Source organism: Lethenteron reissneri, chromosome 56 (assembly GCF_015708825.2).
Source record: "Lethenteron reissneri isolate LAM-NWPU_2019-01 chromosome 56, ASM1570882v1, whole genome shotgun sequence".
NCBI lineage: Eukaryota > Metazoa > Chordata > Hyperoartia > Petromyzontiformes > Petromyzontidae > Lethenteron > Lethenteron reissneri.
In genome coordinates, this window is record NC_083834.1 from 8,148,114 (window position 1) to 8,166,085 (window position 17,972).

The 17,972-nt window shown below is 54.0% G+C and overlaps 1 protein-coding gene across 1 annotated transcript in view; it reads right to left on the bottom strand.

The window, feature by feature from the left end:
- LOC133356939 (metabotropic glutamate receptor 5-like) overlaps positions 1–17,689 on the bottom strand; it is a 149,980-nt gene extending 132,291 nt beyond the window's left edge. Inside the window, exons 1-2 of the mRNA XM_061574646.1 lie at positions 16,801–17,689; positions 1,862–2,111 (exon numbers count right to left, since the gene is read on the bottom strand). Coding sequence (XP_061430630.1) covers positions 1,862–2,111; positions 16,801–17,689 — 1,139 coding nt within the window. The remainder of the gene's footprint in view (positions 1–1,861; positions 2,112–16,800) is intronic.
- Between the last annotated feature and the right edge of the window lie 283 nt (positions 17,690–17,972).

The window sequence follows — 17,972 nt, forward strand, 5'->3', positions numbered from 1 at the left end:
GCGACATCCAGGTCGCTTCTGCAAAAAGAGCCGCATAGCCCAGTGTGGCCTTAGCTGGTAAAACAACACAAACTAAAAAAATAGATTAAAAAAGAGTAGGCAAATAGAGTGCCACTCGAGGCGTGTGGGTGGCGGTGGAGGCGGTTTGCATGGCCAAGCGACCGGGCCTTGTCCTTACCGGTGCATCCTAAAAATAAACGAAACAATATTATATTTTAGCAAGTACAGTAGCGCCCACTCAGCTATAGAGCTCTTTTTGCAGAAGGAACCTGGCCAACGAAGTGACCATGTTGACATTTATAGTCGACAAACACTCGAAACGCATGTTGATTTTACATTTGGAGGAGGGGAAACCAGAACCCCGAGAAAAAAAATCCACGCGACCACGGGGAAAGAGAGAGTAAGAGAGAGACACACACACACCGCAAACTCCAAATACTGGGTGCTTCAACACAATGTGAACACTTGTGAGAATTTGCAACAACGCCACGAGAAATGTTGTGCCTCCGGGTCTCTGGAGACCACCTGGAGAAGATCCCAGGCACGCGTTGACAACGATGGCGAACAAGTGGGAGACTTCTTCTTGGCTCTTTCGATAAAGTAACGTAGAATGGAAATAATAAAATAAAAAAATAAAACATAAAACATTTTTTTATTATGTTTTATTATTTAAAAAATAAAGCACAATAAAATAATTAAATATTTTTATTTTATTATTTTAAAAATAAAACATAATAAAATAATTTATTATGTTTCATTTTTATTATTTTAAAAATAAAACATAATAAAATAAGTTTATGATGTTTTATTTTTATTATTTTATTATTTCCATTCTACGTGACTTTACCGAAAGAACCAAGAAGATGAATCCCTGCAGTCACGAAAGCTTTAAATCGAAATTTAAGTGGGAGACTCTTTGTCTTTCTGAAGCTATTAACGTTACATTTGTTATCACGTTACAGCGTATTACTATCCATTTCTTTTCCCATTAAAATCGACAGTCCCATCCATATAAGCGTTCACATTTTTGGTTTTTTTGTAAGCACCCCGTACACAACGGGGAAATCGAAGCCCACGAACTTCCACCGTGCAACCCACCAGCCGAGCGAGTAGAAACACTCGTCAGTTCTTTCGGTAAAGTGACGTAGAATGTTTTAAAAATAATATTTATATAATAGAGTACGACGTTTCGATTGCAACACAAGCAACCGTCATCAGGTAGAACTACATTTGAGAGAGAGACAAAACACAGACACGGAGAGACACAGACAGACACACAAGCAGAGAGAGACAACACAGATACACAGAGAGAGAGACGCACAACATAGACACACAGACAGACACACAAGCAGAGAGAGACAACACAGAGACACACAGACAGAGACACACAACATAGACACACAGACAGACACACACAGAGAGAGACAACACAGACACACAGACAGAGACACACAACATAGACACACAGACAGACACACAAGCAGAGAGAGAGACAACACAGATACACACAGAGAGAGACACACAAGATAGACACACACAGATAGAGAGAAAGACAACACAGACACACACAGAGAGAGACACACAACATAAACACACAGACAGACACACAGCAAGAGAGAGACAACACAGACACACACAGAGAGACACACAATATAGACACACAGACAGACACAAGCAGAGAGAGACAACACACAGAGAGAGACACACAACATAGTCACACAGAGACCCAAATGCCTCTGTGTCGAGGCCTTAAATAGACAGACGGTGGGGGTGGGGGGTTGTTCACGAAAGCTTCAAATCAAGTTTGAGTAGAAACACCCATCGTCCCCCAAGCCCACCGCGTTTGCACCGCGAGCCTCACCTGCCGATGAGCAAGAACTCGCCAACGGCTCCCAGGTGTCGCATGGCGATGAGCAGCCCGCGCACGGTCATGCCCTCGCAGAAGCAGACAACCACGTGCGTCTTGGGCACCTGCGCGCGCAGCTGCTCCACCAGGCGCTCGAAGTTGCTCTCCTCGGCGTTGCTGTAGATTTTGTCGGCGTAGGCGATGCAGATGCCCGCGTCGTCGGCCAGCTTGCGGAACGCCTGCATGCCGCTCTCACCGTAGTTTCCTGCCCCGATGGGACCCAACGATAGGTGGGTGGGTGGGGGAGGGAGGGGGAGGTAAGGTCAGCACAAGGAGGTCATTGGGGTCACGTGGTCGTAGGGGTCACGCGAGCTGGAAGGAAACGCGAGGGGAGGATGTCACGGGGTCGCGCAGGTCTCAGCCTCGGCGGTGATTCGGGAATCGTCTTATGCTGCGTGGAATCAGAACGTGTGTTTATACTGGAGGAGAAATCCGATGAGCTGCAAAGCTCTTTATCACAGATGTCCAGTAGCTGCGGGTAACAACGTTACAACAAAGAAAAATACGGCGGAGCGAGGGGGTGGGGGGGGGAGAGAGTTTGAATCATGTGGAGAAGGGAGCTCAGATGTAGCTCTGTGGTAGCCGCTTCCGCGGGACGTTCTCTACTAATACGGATGGGCCGCCCTGCTTTGCGACAGATCGTCTCTTTCTCTCTTCAGGCTCCCGACGAGTTCCAATGGGGCGATGAGAAGACGGCTGAGGATTTATACTCTTTGTTTTTTCGGTAAAGTCGCGTAGGTAAAAAATTAAATTAAAATTAATAAAAATAAAGTAAGGCTGAGGATTTCACTCCGGGCGAGTGGCAATTTGCAAGTTCAGACATTCTGGGGGTGGCAGGGTGGGCGGATGGGTGGCTGGGTCGAGTTTCGCAACAGTGGGATTGCCCTTCCGTTGCTGCTCCTGCCACTGGTGGTGCCGCGGCTCGGTCTGATCAGATTCCACCATCCGGCCTCCACTGGGCGCCAGATCCGAGCAGTGGACTGCACTGAGGTCTCGCTGCGGATGTGTAATGATTGTTTCTGCCAACTCGGCACGGTGCCACCTCCCCCGCCGCCACTCCTTCAAATTGGCTTCCCTTACCCCCCTTCTCCCCCCATTCCCCCCTCTCCCTTACCCCCCTCTCGTTAACCCCCTTTTACTTCCTCCCGTACCCTCCTCTCTCCCCCTCCCCTACCCTCCTCTCCCCACCTCCCTTACCCCCCTTCTCCCCCCTCTCCCCCCTCCCCAACCCCCCTCCCTTTCCCCCTCTCTTACCCCCCTTTCCCCCTCCTTTACTCCCCTTTCCCCCTCCCTTACCCCCCTTCCCTTACCCCCCTCCCTTACCCCCCTCTCCCCCTCCCTTACCCCCCTCCCACCCCGCCACCGTCACACCCACCCCCCTGTCTCAGTGCGGGGGGAGGACAATCGCGAGTATCGCACCTTTAATTGCGCAGCTTCCGAGCGGTGATCAATGCAAATTCGATTGCCGAGTCGGCGCTTTCCTTCGGCTCGCCACGAAAAGGTCGCGCGAAAGGTCAGCGGATTTTGTTTTGGGCAGATTAAGGAGGAGGGAGGAGGAGCAGGAGGAGAAGGAAGGAGGAGGGAGGAGGAGGAGGAAGGAGGAGGAGGAGGAGGAGGAGGGAGGAGGAGGAGGAGGGAGGAGGAGGAGGAGGGAGGGAGGAGGAGGAGAGGGGGAGGAGGAGGAGGAGGAGGAGGGAGGAGAGGGAGGAGGAGGAGGAGGAGGGAGGAGGAGGGAGGAGGAGGAGGAGGGAGGAGGAGGAGGAGGGAGGAGGAGGGAGGAGGAGGTAGGAGGAGGTAGGGAGGAGGGAGGAGGAGGAGGGAGGATGGAGGAGGAGGGAGGAGGAGGGAGGAGGGAGGAGGAGGGAGGAGGAGGAGGGAGGAGGAGGCGGAGGAGGAGGAGGCGGGAGGAGGAGGAGGAGGAGGAGGCGGGAGGAGGAGGAGGAGGAGGGAGGAGGAGGATGGGAGGAGGAGGAGGAGGGAGGAGGAAGGAGGGAGGATAGGAGGAGAGGAGGAGGAGGGAGGAGGAGGAGGGAGGAGGAGGGAGGAGAAGGAGGAGGAGGAGGAGGAAGGAGGAGGAGGGAGGAGGAGGGGAGGAGGAGGAGGAGGGAGGAGGAGGAGGAGGAGGAGGGGGGGGGAGGAGGAGGGAGGAGGGGGAGGAGGGAGGAGGAGGAGGAGGAAGGAGGAGGAGGGAGGAGGAGGAGGAGGAGGGAGGAGGGGGAGGGGAGGAGGGAGGAGGGAGGAGGGGGAGGGAGGAGAGGAGGAGGAGGAGGGAGGAGGAGGAGGAAGAGGAGGGAGGAGGAGGGAGGAGAAGGAGGAGGGAGGAGAAGGAGGAGGGAGGAGGAGGGGAGGAGGAGGGGAGGAGGAGGAGGAGGAGGAGGGTGGAGGAGGGAGGACGAGGGAGGAGGAGGAGGAGGAGAGAGGAGGGGGAGAGGGAGGAGGAGGGAGGAGGAGGGAGGAGGAGGAGGAGGAGGGGGAGGAGGGAGGAGGGGAGGAGGAGGAGGAGGAGGAGGAGGAGGAGGAGGAGGAGGAGGAGGAGGAGGAGGAGGGAGGAGGAGGGAGGAGGAGGAGGGAGGAGGAAGGAGGAGGGAGGAGGAGGAGGAGGAGGAGGAGGAGGAGGAGGGAAGAGGAGGGAGGAGGAGGGAGGAGGAGGGAGGAGGAGGGAGGAGGAGGAGGAGGAGGAGGAGGAGGAGGAGGAGGAGGGAAGAGGAGGGAGGAGGGAGGAGGAAGGAGGAGGAGGGAGGAGGAGGGAGGAGGAGGGGGAGGAGGAGGAGGGAGGAGGAGGGAGGAAGAGGAGGGAGGAGGAGGAGGAGGGAGGGAGGAGGAGGAGGAGGAGGGAGGAGGAAGGAGGAGGAGGGAGGAGGAGGAGGGAGGAGGAGGAGGAGGGAGGAGGAAGGAGGAGGAGGGAGGAGGAGGGAGGAGGAGGGAGGAGGAGGGAGGAGGAGGGAACAGGGTGGAGGAGGAGGCGACCCCCCTGTTTTTGAGCGTTCTGCTCGGGCAAACGGAATGAAGTGGCCCACGCAATTACGCGTTTTGTTGTTGCTGTTGTTGCCGTTGTATCGCCGAGCCCAGATTCACTCATTTCCCCCTTTCATCTCTCTCTCTCACTCCTCCCTCCAGGCGAACTCTGCGCCTGCCGCTCGCTGCCTTTGGCTCCGGGCTGACTCTCTGCCACGGAGAATTTTGCACCGAATTTCCGCAGCCCGCACGCCCGTCCATCTCCCTGCGACGCACTTGAAATCAACGTTGCACGTTGATTTCAGTGGGAGCCACTCTCCTCCTCCCATCCCTCGCCCCCACCGACGCCGCGTCTGTCCACTCATCGGTTAATGGAGTAAATGGGTTTGACGCAGTTCGTCTCTGTTAAGGGCTATGCGGGGGATCATTGTCTTTTAAAATATAACCAAAGAGCAATCCAATATCAACACGTCGGACGGAAAGAACATCCACCGTGGAGGAGACGGAGCAACGGAATCATCTTGCGAGCAGGATCGTGACGGATGGCGGTGGCGATGGTGGTGGCGTCTGGTGGAGTACCCACACCATCCAGCAGTGGATTGACCTTCGCCGGCGACGATGACGACGACGATGAGGACCGCGCAGACGTCGCGTTAATCCCGGGGAAGGAGACCGACTGCGCTCGTCTTGCGCCACACGCATCGTGGTGGCAGTGGTGGCAGTGGTGGCGGTGGTGGTGATTAATGACCGCTCACCTCCGCTGTAATTTCCTAAAAACACCCCCAGCCCACCACCCCCCATACCGACTCGTGCTCAGGTCACCCACTTACGGTGACGTGGATTATTTAGCGCCTTGTCATGTTTCACACCGCACCCCCCAACGCATCTTGGAACGCCGCACTCTCCTAAGAAGACAAAGATCCCGCACCCCCCCCCCCCCCTGTATAGCCCGCAACAGACTGCTGGAGCAAGTGCTGTTAGCGAGTGTCAGTACCCTGTGAAGGCCTGCACTGTGGCACACGAGGGGGTGCGTGGGCAAAGCCCCACGCCCGGCCGCCTTTGTCTCCGCAGCGGGGACGTTGACACATCGCACCATTCAATTCCCACGACCTGTGCTGTGACGCGTGGTCGGTAACCACGCGGTCGTTAGCAACGCAGCACTTGCAATCATTTGTATTTTGTAAATTAGCAACAACAACAGCAACAAATGCGTGGAGATAAAATGCACGCTTGGAATTAATATTGGCGAGAGCTTTTGCCCACAATTTGCCGCTTTTTTTAAAGGAAAGCTCGAGGACACTTGGCTAGGAATCATCAGCGAGTTGTCGATGCTCGTGGTTGGTGGGCGTGGTGCCACTTGCCACGGATAGTACACACACACAAAGACAAAGATCCCCCCGTATAGCCTGACGAACAGACTGTTGGGGCAAGTGCTGTTAGTGAGTAGCACCTATGAAGGGACACGGCACACGAGTGGCCAGCACCACGCCCGGTCGCCTTTGTCTCCCGCGTGGGGATGTTTACTCACCGCACCAGATACTCATTCGAGGCTGAGTCGACCTAGAGGAGGCCCAGGACAGGTTTAGATAATCGTCACTTGGTGTTGGCTAGCCGTGAGCGGGAATTTAAATCTGGTCTCGACCGGGTTCGTAGCGCGACGCGCTAACCACTACGCTGCCGCTCCCCCCCACCCACACACACACAGGCTGATGTCCCTCCCGTACCCCCACCCCCCTCCTGGGGTCACACTTCTTTAAGTGATTGCACCAAAGATTTTTGCATTGTGGGAACAACTCCCATAATGCACAGCCGAGGGCTGTTGTCGAGGCCGCTTTTGTGACGCCACGTCGCTATTGGCGTTAGGGCACGTGGCGTGTGGGGCACGTGACGTGCGGGGCACGTGGCGTGCGGGGCACGTGGCGTGCGGGGCACGTGGTGTGCGGGGCACGTAGCGTATGAGACACGTGGTGGTCTCGATTCGGAATGTACTCCGGGACATCACGCTATCTCTCCATATCTGTCTCTCCGCGTAAAAAAAACAAAGGAATGAAACTATTCATTTTGTACACGTTCCCATCAGCCACGACTGCCGTATGAGAGTGATCGATTTAGTTATTTTTTTGTATATTCAGCAGTTAGCAGTGTCTGATATAATTCGAACCGAAAACAACGCTGGACCGGTTTTGACAATCGCTGTCTCGTCAGCAAGAGTTGAGGCTTGCCGAAAAATATATAAAAATCAATACCAATGCAAGTCAACCGCCAGATCTTTATAGGCGAGAATATGGGAACTAGATATGCGAACGAGCACTGATTTGTTTAAATTTATTCCTTAAGGCAAAATATGAAATGAAGCCGGGGGATGGGGGTTGGCGTTGTCGTGGGGTGAGGGGCGTGGGAGAGGTAAAATAAATAAAATCTGAGCAGCGTAGATGCAGTAACAATAAATTAGATTAGTGCTGTCAGTTGCATCAATAAAACACGCACGTACTGAATAAAATGAGTGAATCCCCTGTGTGAATTGAGCCAGGCGAGCGAGCGAGCGAGTGAGCGGGGCGGGCGAATGAACTGAACGACTGCATGAACTGGATGGATGAATGAGGGAAGGGACGATACATTTGCATGAGAGGAGCGTTCCTCTCTCTCTCCGCGCAAAGAGGAAGACTCAATAACAATTACTGCGGATGGTAAATTGGTGCTTCAAAGGAGCGGCGGCGCCGCGGTTGCGGGAGATGATAAATAAATTGAAAGAACCGGGCGAATAAAAACCCCCCTCCTTCGCAGTTTTGGGGCAATTAATGCTGCTGCAGGGAGACTGATGGGGTGGGGGTCACAGGGGGAGTGGGGGTGGGCATCCAACGAAGGAGCATAAGCCGAGGGTTTTATTATTGAGAGCGATCGGAGGGCTGTGATGCTAGCGGCAGTCAAAGAGAAACGCAAAGCCTCCTCCATCCATTCATCATCCTCCTCCTCCATCCTCCATCCTTCCTCCCGCTCCTTTGACGCGGCTCCTTCCGTGGTCGAGATGAAGGCGACGCGGGTTTGAGGCCGCATCGCGCGGTTATTGAATTTGGGGGAAACCGGATTTTATTTATTTTAAATAAAAATAATCCCCCCCACCCCACTAGCCCGCCCACCCGTCCGCTACCTCACCCCACCCAGGTCAGACGGGGGAGGAGAAAACTCACGCAAGGTAGGTCGACAACCCACCTGGTGGACACCTGGCAGCCCCGGCCCAAACAGAAATAACCAATCCGCTCGTAGATTGAGATCAAATGTAAGAGCACCTCCCGCCCGCCAACGAAACGCTCTGCGTGCCGTCCAAACTGCGTTGGGAGCGCCTCTCTGTTTGACCGGTGAGCAACTGAACCTGGGTTGGAATCCGAGTCAGCAATTGTGGTTAATCGTCGCGGCCACATTGGCTACCTGGCTTAGGGTGTCGGGCCAGAGCCCCTCCGTGTTCGACGTTCTAACCCCGACCCTCCCAGGTATTGGATATCACCACCGGTGTCGTCATCTGCAGTCATGATCAATCGACGGCTCGGGGAAGGTCTCGCCTAACCATCGCCATCTCGTGCAGGGTCACATTGCTGGGGTGGTGGCGGTGGGGGGGGAGTGAGGGGAGTGGGGTGGGGGCGGGTAGATTGAGGGGGGGGGTGATGTGGGGGAAGGGTGAACGCCCAGCTCAGTTTGTCTTTCTCAAAGTCGCCATAGTTCTCTGCTGAGGACAGCGTTGAATTAATATTAAATTGGGGACAAATCAAAACCAACACACACGTACAGCCCCGTAGCTCGTAGCAATGCATGTCAGCTGTTGCCCTGGGATGTCCTATATGGTGTGTGTGCTGCGCTACGAACCCGGGGACCCGAGTTCGATTCCCGTTCACGGCCAACACCAGTGACGATTATCTGAACCGGTCCTGGGCCTCCCCTAGGTAGACTCGGCCTCAAATGAGTATCTGGTGCGGTGAGTAAACATCGACACTCGGGAGACAAAGGCGACCGGGCGTGGTGCTGGCCAACCACAGCCTCGTGTGCCGTGTCGGCCTTCATAGGTGGTGCTACTCGCTAACAGCACTTGCCCAAACAGTCTGTTCAGGCTATACGGGGGGTCTTTGTCTTTGTGTGTGTGTGCTATCCGTGGCACGTGGCACCACGCCCACCAACTACGAGCATCTACAACTCGCTGATGATCCTCAGCCAGTCCCATGTTTCCTTTAAAAAAAATGGCAAAATTGTGGGCAAAAGCTTTCCCCAATATTAATTCCAAGCGCGCATTTAATCTCCACGCATTTGTTGTTTTTGTTGTTGCTAATTTAGAAAATAACAAAAAATGTTCCACGTGTTGCGTTGCTAACGACCACGTGGTCACCACCCACGCGTCACAGCACAAGTCGTGAGAATTAAATGACCACCCCACCCCTCTCCCCACCCCCTCGCCCTCAAACCTCTCGCTCGCTCGAGCCCCTCCATGGCTCCGTGAGCCGCGGTGCAGTTGCACCGCCTGCACGCCCGACAGCCACGCCACGCTGGTCGCAGGTGAAGGCGAGTTGACGAGTTGACCGTCACTGACAAGCCCAGGCGACGCTCGCGCCGCGACAGCCGTTTTGGTAGATTTTAGTTTTCACACCTGATGACGATTGCTTGTGTTGAAATCGAAACGTCGTGAGAATTTTATTGTTTATATTTTTTTCTTATGTTTACCTTCTACGTGACTTTACCGAAAGAACCAAGAATATGAATCCCTGCAGTCACGAAAGCTTTAAATCAAAGATTTTATTTTGTTTAGTCTGAGTCACGGTGCCATGTCGGCGCACACGAGGTGCGTGGTGTAATCACGTGTGCACTGTGGGTGGCGTGTACACGTGTACACTGTGTGTGTGCATTGTAGCCTACTCATGCTGTGTGTACACGTGTGTACACGTGTACACGTGTGTACACGTGTACACTGTGTGTGCGTTGCGCCCTACTGATGCTGTGTGTACACGTGTACACTGTGGGTGCCATGTGCCCTACTGATGCTGTGTGTACACGTGTACACTGTGTGTGCATTGTGCCCTACTCATTCTGTGTGTACACGTGTACACTGTGGGTGCATTGTGCCCTACTCATGATGTGTGTACACGTGTGCACTGTGTGGATTGTATCCTACTCATTCTGTGTGTACACGTGTACACTGTGTGTGCATTGTGCCTACTCATGCTGTGTGTACACGTGTGCACTGTGTGTGGATTGTATCCTACTCATGCTGTGTGTACACGTGTACACTGTGGGTGTCATGTCCCCTACTGATGCTGTGTGTACACGTGTGCACTGTGGGTGCGTTGAACCCTACTCATGCTGGTGGTACACGTGTGCACTGTGTGTGCGTTATGCCCTACTGATGCTGTGTGTACACGTGTGCACTGTGGGTGCATTGAACCCTACTGATGCTGTGTGTACACGTGTGCACTGTGGGTGCGATTCCCCTACTGAATGCTGTGTGTACACGTGTACACTGTGTGTGCATTGAACCCTACTCATGCTGTGTGTACACGTGTGCACTGTGGGTGCTATGTCCCTGTGTCACATGTGGGTGGCCATGTACTCTACTCATGCTGTGTGTCCACGTGTGCACTGTGGGTGCATTGAACCCTACTCATGCTGTGTGTACACGTGTGCACTGTGGGTGCATTGAACCCTACTCATGCTGTGTGTACACGTGTGCACTGTGGGTGCATTGAACCCTACTCATGCTGTGTGTACACGTGTGCACTGTGGGTGCATTGAACCCTACTCATGATGTGTGTACACGTGTGCACTGTGGGTGCTATGTCCCCTACTGATGCTGTGTGTACACGTGTGCACTGTGTGTGCATTGAACCTACTCATGCTGTGTGTACACGTGTGCACTGTGGGTGCTATGTCCCCTACTGATGCTGTGTGTACACGTGTACACTGTGTGTGCATTGAACCCTACTCATGCTGTGTGTACACGTGTGCACTGTAGGTGCGTTGTGCCCTACTGATGCTGTGTGTACACGTGTGCACTGTGTGTGCGTTGTGCCCTACTCATGCTGTGTGTACACGTGTGCACTGTGGGTGATGCAGAGACGTGTACTCGATGAGCGATGCACAAGTGTGTACTCTATGGGTGATGTCCAATGAACACGCGTGCACTCTCCAGACGATGCGTGTACACTCTATACGCACACACACACACACACGCATGTGAATATATAACACGCGTGTATCGCATGCATGTGCACACACACACGTCTCATTCATATTGGCGATCATGACCGAGTGATGTAACATCTAATTATGTTCTCGAAGGTAATAGGCGAGATGAAAATTGCCAAGATAATAGTTCACCCTTTGCTTATAACTAAAATAAATAAATATATACCCCTAAGAACATTTTCTCCCTTTTTCACATTTGAGCTTCCCCGCACAATGTAAGGTCTGGATGTTGATGTTGGTTTCATTCAGAGAGTGCAAACTCAGCTTTAGACGCTGCATTGCTTCCACTCACGCGCTCGACACTTTACAAATATTCGGGACCCGTCACTGCCATTGCCACAATTAGTGAACCAAGTAACTTGCCCCCACCGCCTCCCCCGCCAAAGGTGACGATAAAGGTGACGGATAGCGGTGACTCGTAATGCACATTCACAGGGCGCGCGTGTGGGTGTGTGTCTGTGTGTGTGTTGTGTGTCTGTGTGTGTGTGTCTGTCTGTGTGTGTGTCTGTGTGTGCGTGTGTGTGTGTGTCTGTGTGTGTCTGTGTGTGTCTGTGTGTGTGTGTCTGTGTGTGTGGCTGTGTGTGTGTGTCTGTGTGTGGCTGTGTGTGTGTGTCTGTGTGTGTGTCTGTGTCTGCGTGTGTGTCTGTGTGTGTGTCTGTGTGTGTGTCTGTGTGTGTGTGTCTGTCTGTCTGTGTCTGTTTATATCGTAGTCTCTGTGTGTGTCTGTGTGTGTGTGTGGTTAGAGGTGGTGCAGCGGTTAGCACTGCGCTACGAACCCGGTGACACGAGTTCGAATCCCGCTCACGGCCAACACCGGTGACGATTATCTGAACCGGTCCTGGGCCTCCCCTAGGTCGACTCAGCCTCAAATGAGTACCTAGTGCGATGAGTGAACATCGCCACTGGGGAGACAAAGGCGGCCGGGCGTGGTGTTGGCCACCCACCCCCTCGTGTGCCGTGCCGGCTTTTATAGGTGCTCGCTAACAGCACTTGCCCCTACAGTCTGTTAAGGCTATATGGGGGATCTTTGTATTTGTCTGTGTATGTGTGATGAGCAGTGGTGCAGCTGTTAGCGCTACGCTGCGCTACGAACCCAGCGACCCGAGTTCGATTCCCGCTCACGGCCAACACCGGTGACGATTATCTGAATCGGTCCTGGGCCTCTCCTAGGTCGACTCAGCCTCAAATGAGTAGCCCAGTGCGGTGAGTAGTAAACATCGCCACTGCGGGAGACGAAAACGGCCGGACGTGGTGTTGGACACCCACCCACCCCCTCGTGTGCCGTGCCGGCCTTCATAGGTTCTGCTGCTACTCGCAAAACAGCACTTGCCCCAGCAGTCTGCTGATGTCTTTACGGGGGATCTTTGTCTTTATTGGCCGGTAATGTAAACGGTCACAGCGGATAATCAGCGCCCATTTAGCGAGATAAAGGTTAATGCAGACATCGCTGGGAGTCAATTACCGCAGAACGCCACGGCAAACACGGAGCAGCTCGTATCTCTACAACCCACGCCGCGCGTGGTAGTGTGTGTGTATGTGTACCACGTCACGTGTTAGTGTGTAGGTGTGTGTGTATGTACCACGTCACGTGGTAGTGTGTAGGTGTGTGTGTGTGCCACGCCGCGTGTTAGTGTGTAGGTGTGTGTGTGTGTACCACGTCACGTGGTAGTGTGTCGGTGTGTGTGTGCCGCGCCGCGTGTTAGTGTGTAGGTGTGTGTGTGCGTGTGTGTGCGTGTGTGCGTGTGTGTGCGTGTGCTATTCTCTGCTAAGCAGTTTTTCGTGCGGAGCGGTGGCGCAGCGGTTAGGGCGCCTGACTGCGAACCCGGCGCCCCGAGTTCGATTATATCTGAACCGGTCCTGGGCTTCCCCTAAGTCGATTCATCCTAAAAAAATCGCCACTGTAGGTGCTTCTCGCGAACAAGCACTTGCCCCCAGCAGTATGTAAAGCCTATACGGGTCATCTTTGTCTTTGACCGAGGACAAATCCTCTTTGCAATTTTCATCCCGTCACCTCCCCCCCACTCCCAAGCTATTATAATAACACAACAGGAATATCTTGATTTGAAGCTTTCGTGACTGCAGGAATTCACATTCTTTGGGTCTTTCGGTAAAGCCACGTAGATAGAAAAAAAAATACAAATATCACGACGTTTCGATCGCAACACAAGCAATCGTCATCAGGTGAAAAAACACATAAATAGCGCTATCTAACGTGGCTTTACCGAAAGACCCAAATAATATGAATAACATTGCTCAATTGAAACAAAAAAAGTGCTAACTAATCTCGATCACCGCCAACTTTGACAATCTTGCCGTTGCGCGTTTTGCTGGCCCCCGTTCCCACCCCACCACCCTTTTCGCGTCGCGGCGTCTGATGCCCTCTGCTCATCGAGACGAACACCGCGAATGGACACGGGCGAGATGCCCCCCGAAGAGGGCGCCTTGGAGGGAGGAGATTCGTGTAGCCGAGCGGAGCCTCACTGACGAGACGTTGACCTGAACGAGGGCGCGGGGGGGGGGATGGCTTTTCTGTTGTTGTTGTTGTTGTTTTAATCAGGTTGTGTTTGACTAGCTGCCTGGAGAGGAGACGGTTCGGCAAAGAGGCGGTGGAAACACGAACTGAAAAGTGCGTGCGGCAAAACTGATGAATGAGAGGGAGAGGCATGCTTAACAACTTACATTGAGAGACAGAATGGGGGGAACACACACACACACGGACATACGCCGCTTACGGATGATTAATGAGATTTACATTTTTATTCATTGTGATAATTAAATATGTAAACGTGCGCTGCGGTTTTGATGTAACACGTTTAAAACGCGTGGAGTCTACGCCAGTCTTCAGTCGACTGGGTGAAACGTGGGGCCAGGTTTTTGCTCGCTTCTGGCCAACTGGCCCTACAATACTTAATACTGGAAGTGAGAATGAATGAAACGGTGAATCGGAGGGGAGCGACTGCCGATGGGCAACCATCATTGCGGAGTGAAAACGCGTCCGAGAGAGACAGAGAGAGAAAAGAGAGAGTACGTACACCGAGGAAATGGAGCGATGATTTGAAGCTCGCTTGTGCATGCTAGGTGGATTGGTAAGTTATATTGTGAGGAAGCGGTGGTGTAGCGGTGGACGCTACGCTGCGCTATGAACCGAGCAGAGACCAAATTTTATTCCCGCTCACGGCCAAACACCCAGCGACGATTATCTGAACCTGTCCTGGGCCTCCCTTAGTTAGACTCAGCCTCAAATTAGTATCTGGTGCTGTGTGTCAACATAACGACTGGGGAGACAAAGGCGGTCGGGCGTGGTGCTGGCCACCCACTCCGTCGTGTGCCATTCCTGTCTTCATAGGTGCTCGCGAACTGCCCTTGCCCCTAACAGTCTGTTAAGGCTATACGGGGGGATCTTTGACTTTGTCTGAAGTTATATTACACGGCAGGCAACGGATTGGTGAGGCGTTCACCCAGCAGTGGATTGGCCGTGGCTGATGATTTCTCATTGGAAATGCATGCCCGTTTAACACGGTGTACATTATCTATCTTATAAAATAAAGATAAAGATCCCCTGTATAACCTTAACAGACTGTAGGGGCAAATGCCAGCTAGCGAGCACCTATGAAGGCCGGAACGGCACACGAGGGGGTGGGTGGCCAGCACCACGCCCGGCCGCCTTTGTCTCCCCAGTGGCGATGCTCACGACACACCGCACCAGGTACTCATTTGAGGCTTAGTCGACCTAGGGCAGGCCCAGGACCGGTTCAGATAATTGTCACCGGTGTTGGCCGTGAGCGGGAATCGAACCCGGGATTCCCAAGTTTATAGCGCAGCGTGCTAACCGCTACACCACCGCCCCCCCCCACACACGCACGTGTATAGATAGACCCTTTTGTAAATATACTGCTTGTGTAGTGTGTGGGTTCGGGGTGTTGATTTTACCATACTTCTAGATTTGAAGCTTTCGTGACTGCAAGGATTCATACTCTTAGGTTTTTTTCGGTAAAGTCACGGAGGTAAAAATAATAATAAATGAAAATAAATCAATTAAATCACGACGTTTCGGAGGCAACACAAGCTTCCGAAAAAACCTAAGAGTATTAACCATACTTCACCACGCCAGTCAGTGCGGCGAGCGGAGACTCGGTTGGCAGATAAACTCGGCACTGCCCCCCCCCTTCTTTCCCACCCACCACCCTCGTAAAACGCGTTCGCCCGCACCACGCGAGCCACCTCAAGTCGAGCCATCGACGGTGGCCCACGCTGTTGGCGAGGAGAAGGCCCCCCTCACTGGACCACTCGAGACTCGTTTTCGAGAGAGTCCTGCCGAGTTTGTCGCAGACACTTTCGATGCTGCCGCTGCTGCTGCTGCAGCTGCGTGGGCGATCCCCAAAATCGAGTAGCCCTTGAAGATAATTCTTGGAGCATTTGGGAATGTTTCGGCCAACAATAACCGGTTGAAATGCATTGTTCATTTTGTTGTTGTTGTTTAGCTGTGGGAGGAGGAGGAGGAAATCGGAGAACCCGGAGGAAATCCATGCGGTACAAAGGGAGATATCACGCTGATTTGCACGCAGAAAGGCGCCCGGATTGGGGAATCGAACCCAGACTCTTCTTGCTGCGAGGCTCACGTGTCACCATCGCGCTGCCGCTACCCGCTGCTGCCCTGAACCATCCGTAGCAGCTCAAACTCCTGCTCAAGCCATCGGCCGATGAAGACCGCAACATCATCATCAGCACCAACAACATCATCAACACCACCAACAACATCAACACCACCAACAACAACATCATCAACACCACCAACAACAACATCATCAACACCACCACCAACAACAACATCAACAACACCACTGCCAACAACATCAACACCACCAACAACATCATCAACACCACCAACAACATCACTGCCACCACCGCCAACAACTCAACACCACCAATACCACTACAACCGCCATTCGACACTAATTGACGGTGACGTCACCCCGGCTGCCTGTGCCATGCCAGGTGCACTTTGAGGCCACGTGAAGACTTCACGTGGCCTCCAGATGTGTACTGAACTCCGCGACTGGGGCACCAATTAATCCGAAATCGGTGCTACTCCGCGATGTCGAAACGCCAAACATCAGCATACAAAAATCCTGATGTGAAGCTTTCGTGACTGCAGGAATCCATACTCTTTGGTTCTTTCGGTAAAGTCACGTAGATAGAAAAATAAAATAAATGTGATATTATTTTTTATTACATTTTTCTACCTACGTGACTTTACCGAAATAACCATAAAGTCTATTTAAAAATACGCTATCGAAATATTCAACTCTGAATAGTGCATCGCGTTCAGCTCGTCGAGATGAGTCGATTGCCGCATCACCGACCATCGACAGACTAAAAATGATTGCATCACGGACATTATGCAAGAGCCGGGGTACTCTGGTCACCCCGGGGTACTGCCATAAGATTCAAGTGTCGAAGGCTCGCTGACAGGAGGAGGTCACGGGACAGACCCGGCAAGTGCCATGGGTTGGCTGACTGAGATGACCGGTAGATGCACCACCAGATGTATCCCCCCACTGTGCCGCCACCACCACCACCAACAACATCAAAACATCAACAAAAACATCACCATCAACAACAACACCACCAACATCATCACCAACACCACCACCACCAACAACATCAACAACACCGCCACCACCAAGAAGATGAGAAGGAGGAGGAGGTCCACCCACCTTCCGTGTGCACGGCCGACACGTAGGTCCAATTGTACTTCCTCACTATGTCCAGCATGGCCTTGGCCTGCAGCGTGTCCGAGGGCACCACCCTCATGAAGTACTTGTAGTGGGACTTGTCGCTCAGGTCCTTGCTGGTGGCCGAGTAGGCGATCTGCGGGATGTTGAAGAGCTGCAGGAGGTTCTGCACCTGGATGGCCATGGAGCTGGAGCCGGGCCCGATGAGACCAACTATGGGCCTCTTCAAACTTGGCGGCGCTGCGATGCAGCGAGCGGCTGCTGCGGCGGCGGTGGCGGTGACGGGACCGCTCAGACGGGCTCCCCCGTGGCTCGCGTGTCCGTCACCGTCTCCTCCGCCCGAGGTGAGCGAGTCCCTGATGAACTCGATGCTCTGCTCGAGCGCCACGGCCGAGTGCCAGCACGAGTCCCTGATCTCGCAGCCGAGTGTGATGCCGGGCAGCAGCGCGGGGTCGGCGTTGATGCGCTCCAGGGTGTGGAACATCGCCTCCACCCGCTGGATGCCGTACTGCTCGCGGATCTCGCCGCACTTGCGCTCCGACACCTTGTCGGCGGGGGGTTGGTGGTGCACCGAGAAGAGGGCGCCGATGATGATGTCGCCGTCCTTGCGGGCGACCACGCGGCGAGCCGGCGAAGCGTGGGCGCCGAAGGGACCCAGAAGCCACCGGCGGTAGTCCACGTGTCCTCCTGCTGCTGCTGCTTCATCATCACCACCACCGCCGTCGCCGCCGTCATCATCGTAATCACCGTCGCCTCCTCCTCCTCGTCCACCCCCTCGTCGTCCGTCACGCATGTCGCGGCGGATGAGGAGGACGGTCGTCCCGAGCCACAGCGCGAGGAAGAGAGAGGAGGCGGGCGACAGCGCGCGCATCTTAATCCGAGTGCGGAGCGCGCGGCGCGCGCAGAGGAGCGGCGGCGAGAGACGCAGCGGAGCCGGGCGCGGTAATGTCACGGACGGGAGGAGGAGGTGGGGGGGGTGGGTTGGTGGGGGTTGGGAACGGGGGGGGGGGGGCCGCGAGCGACCTTCACCGGAGACGAGAGGCTGCGTGGAGCGCGCAGAGACGCGCGCGAGTGTTTACCCTCCCAGAGAGAGAGAGGAGAGAGAGAGACCGTGTTCGCTCTCTCTCTCTCTCTTCCCAGAGAGAGAGAGGGCG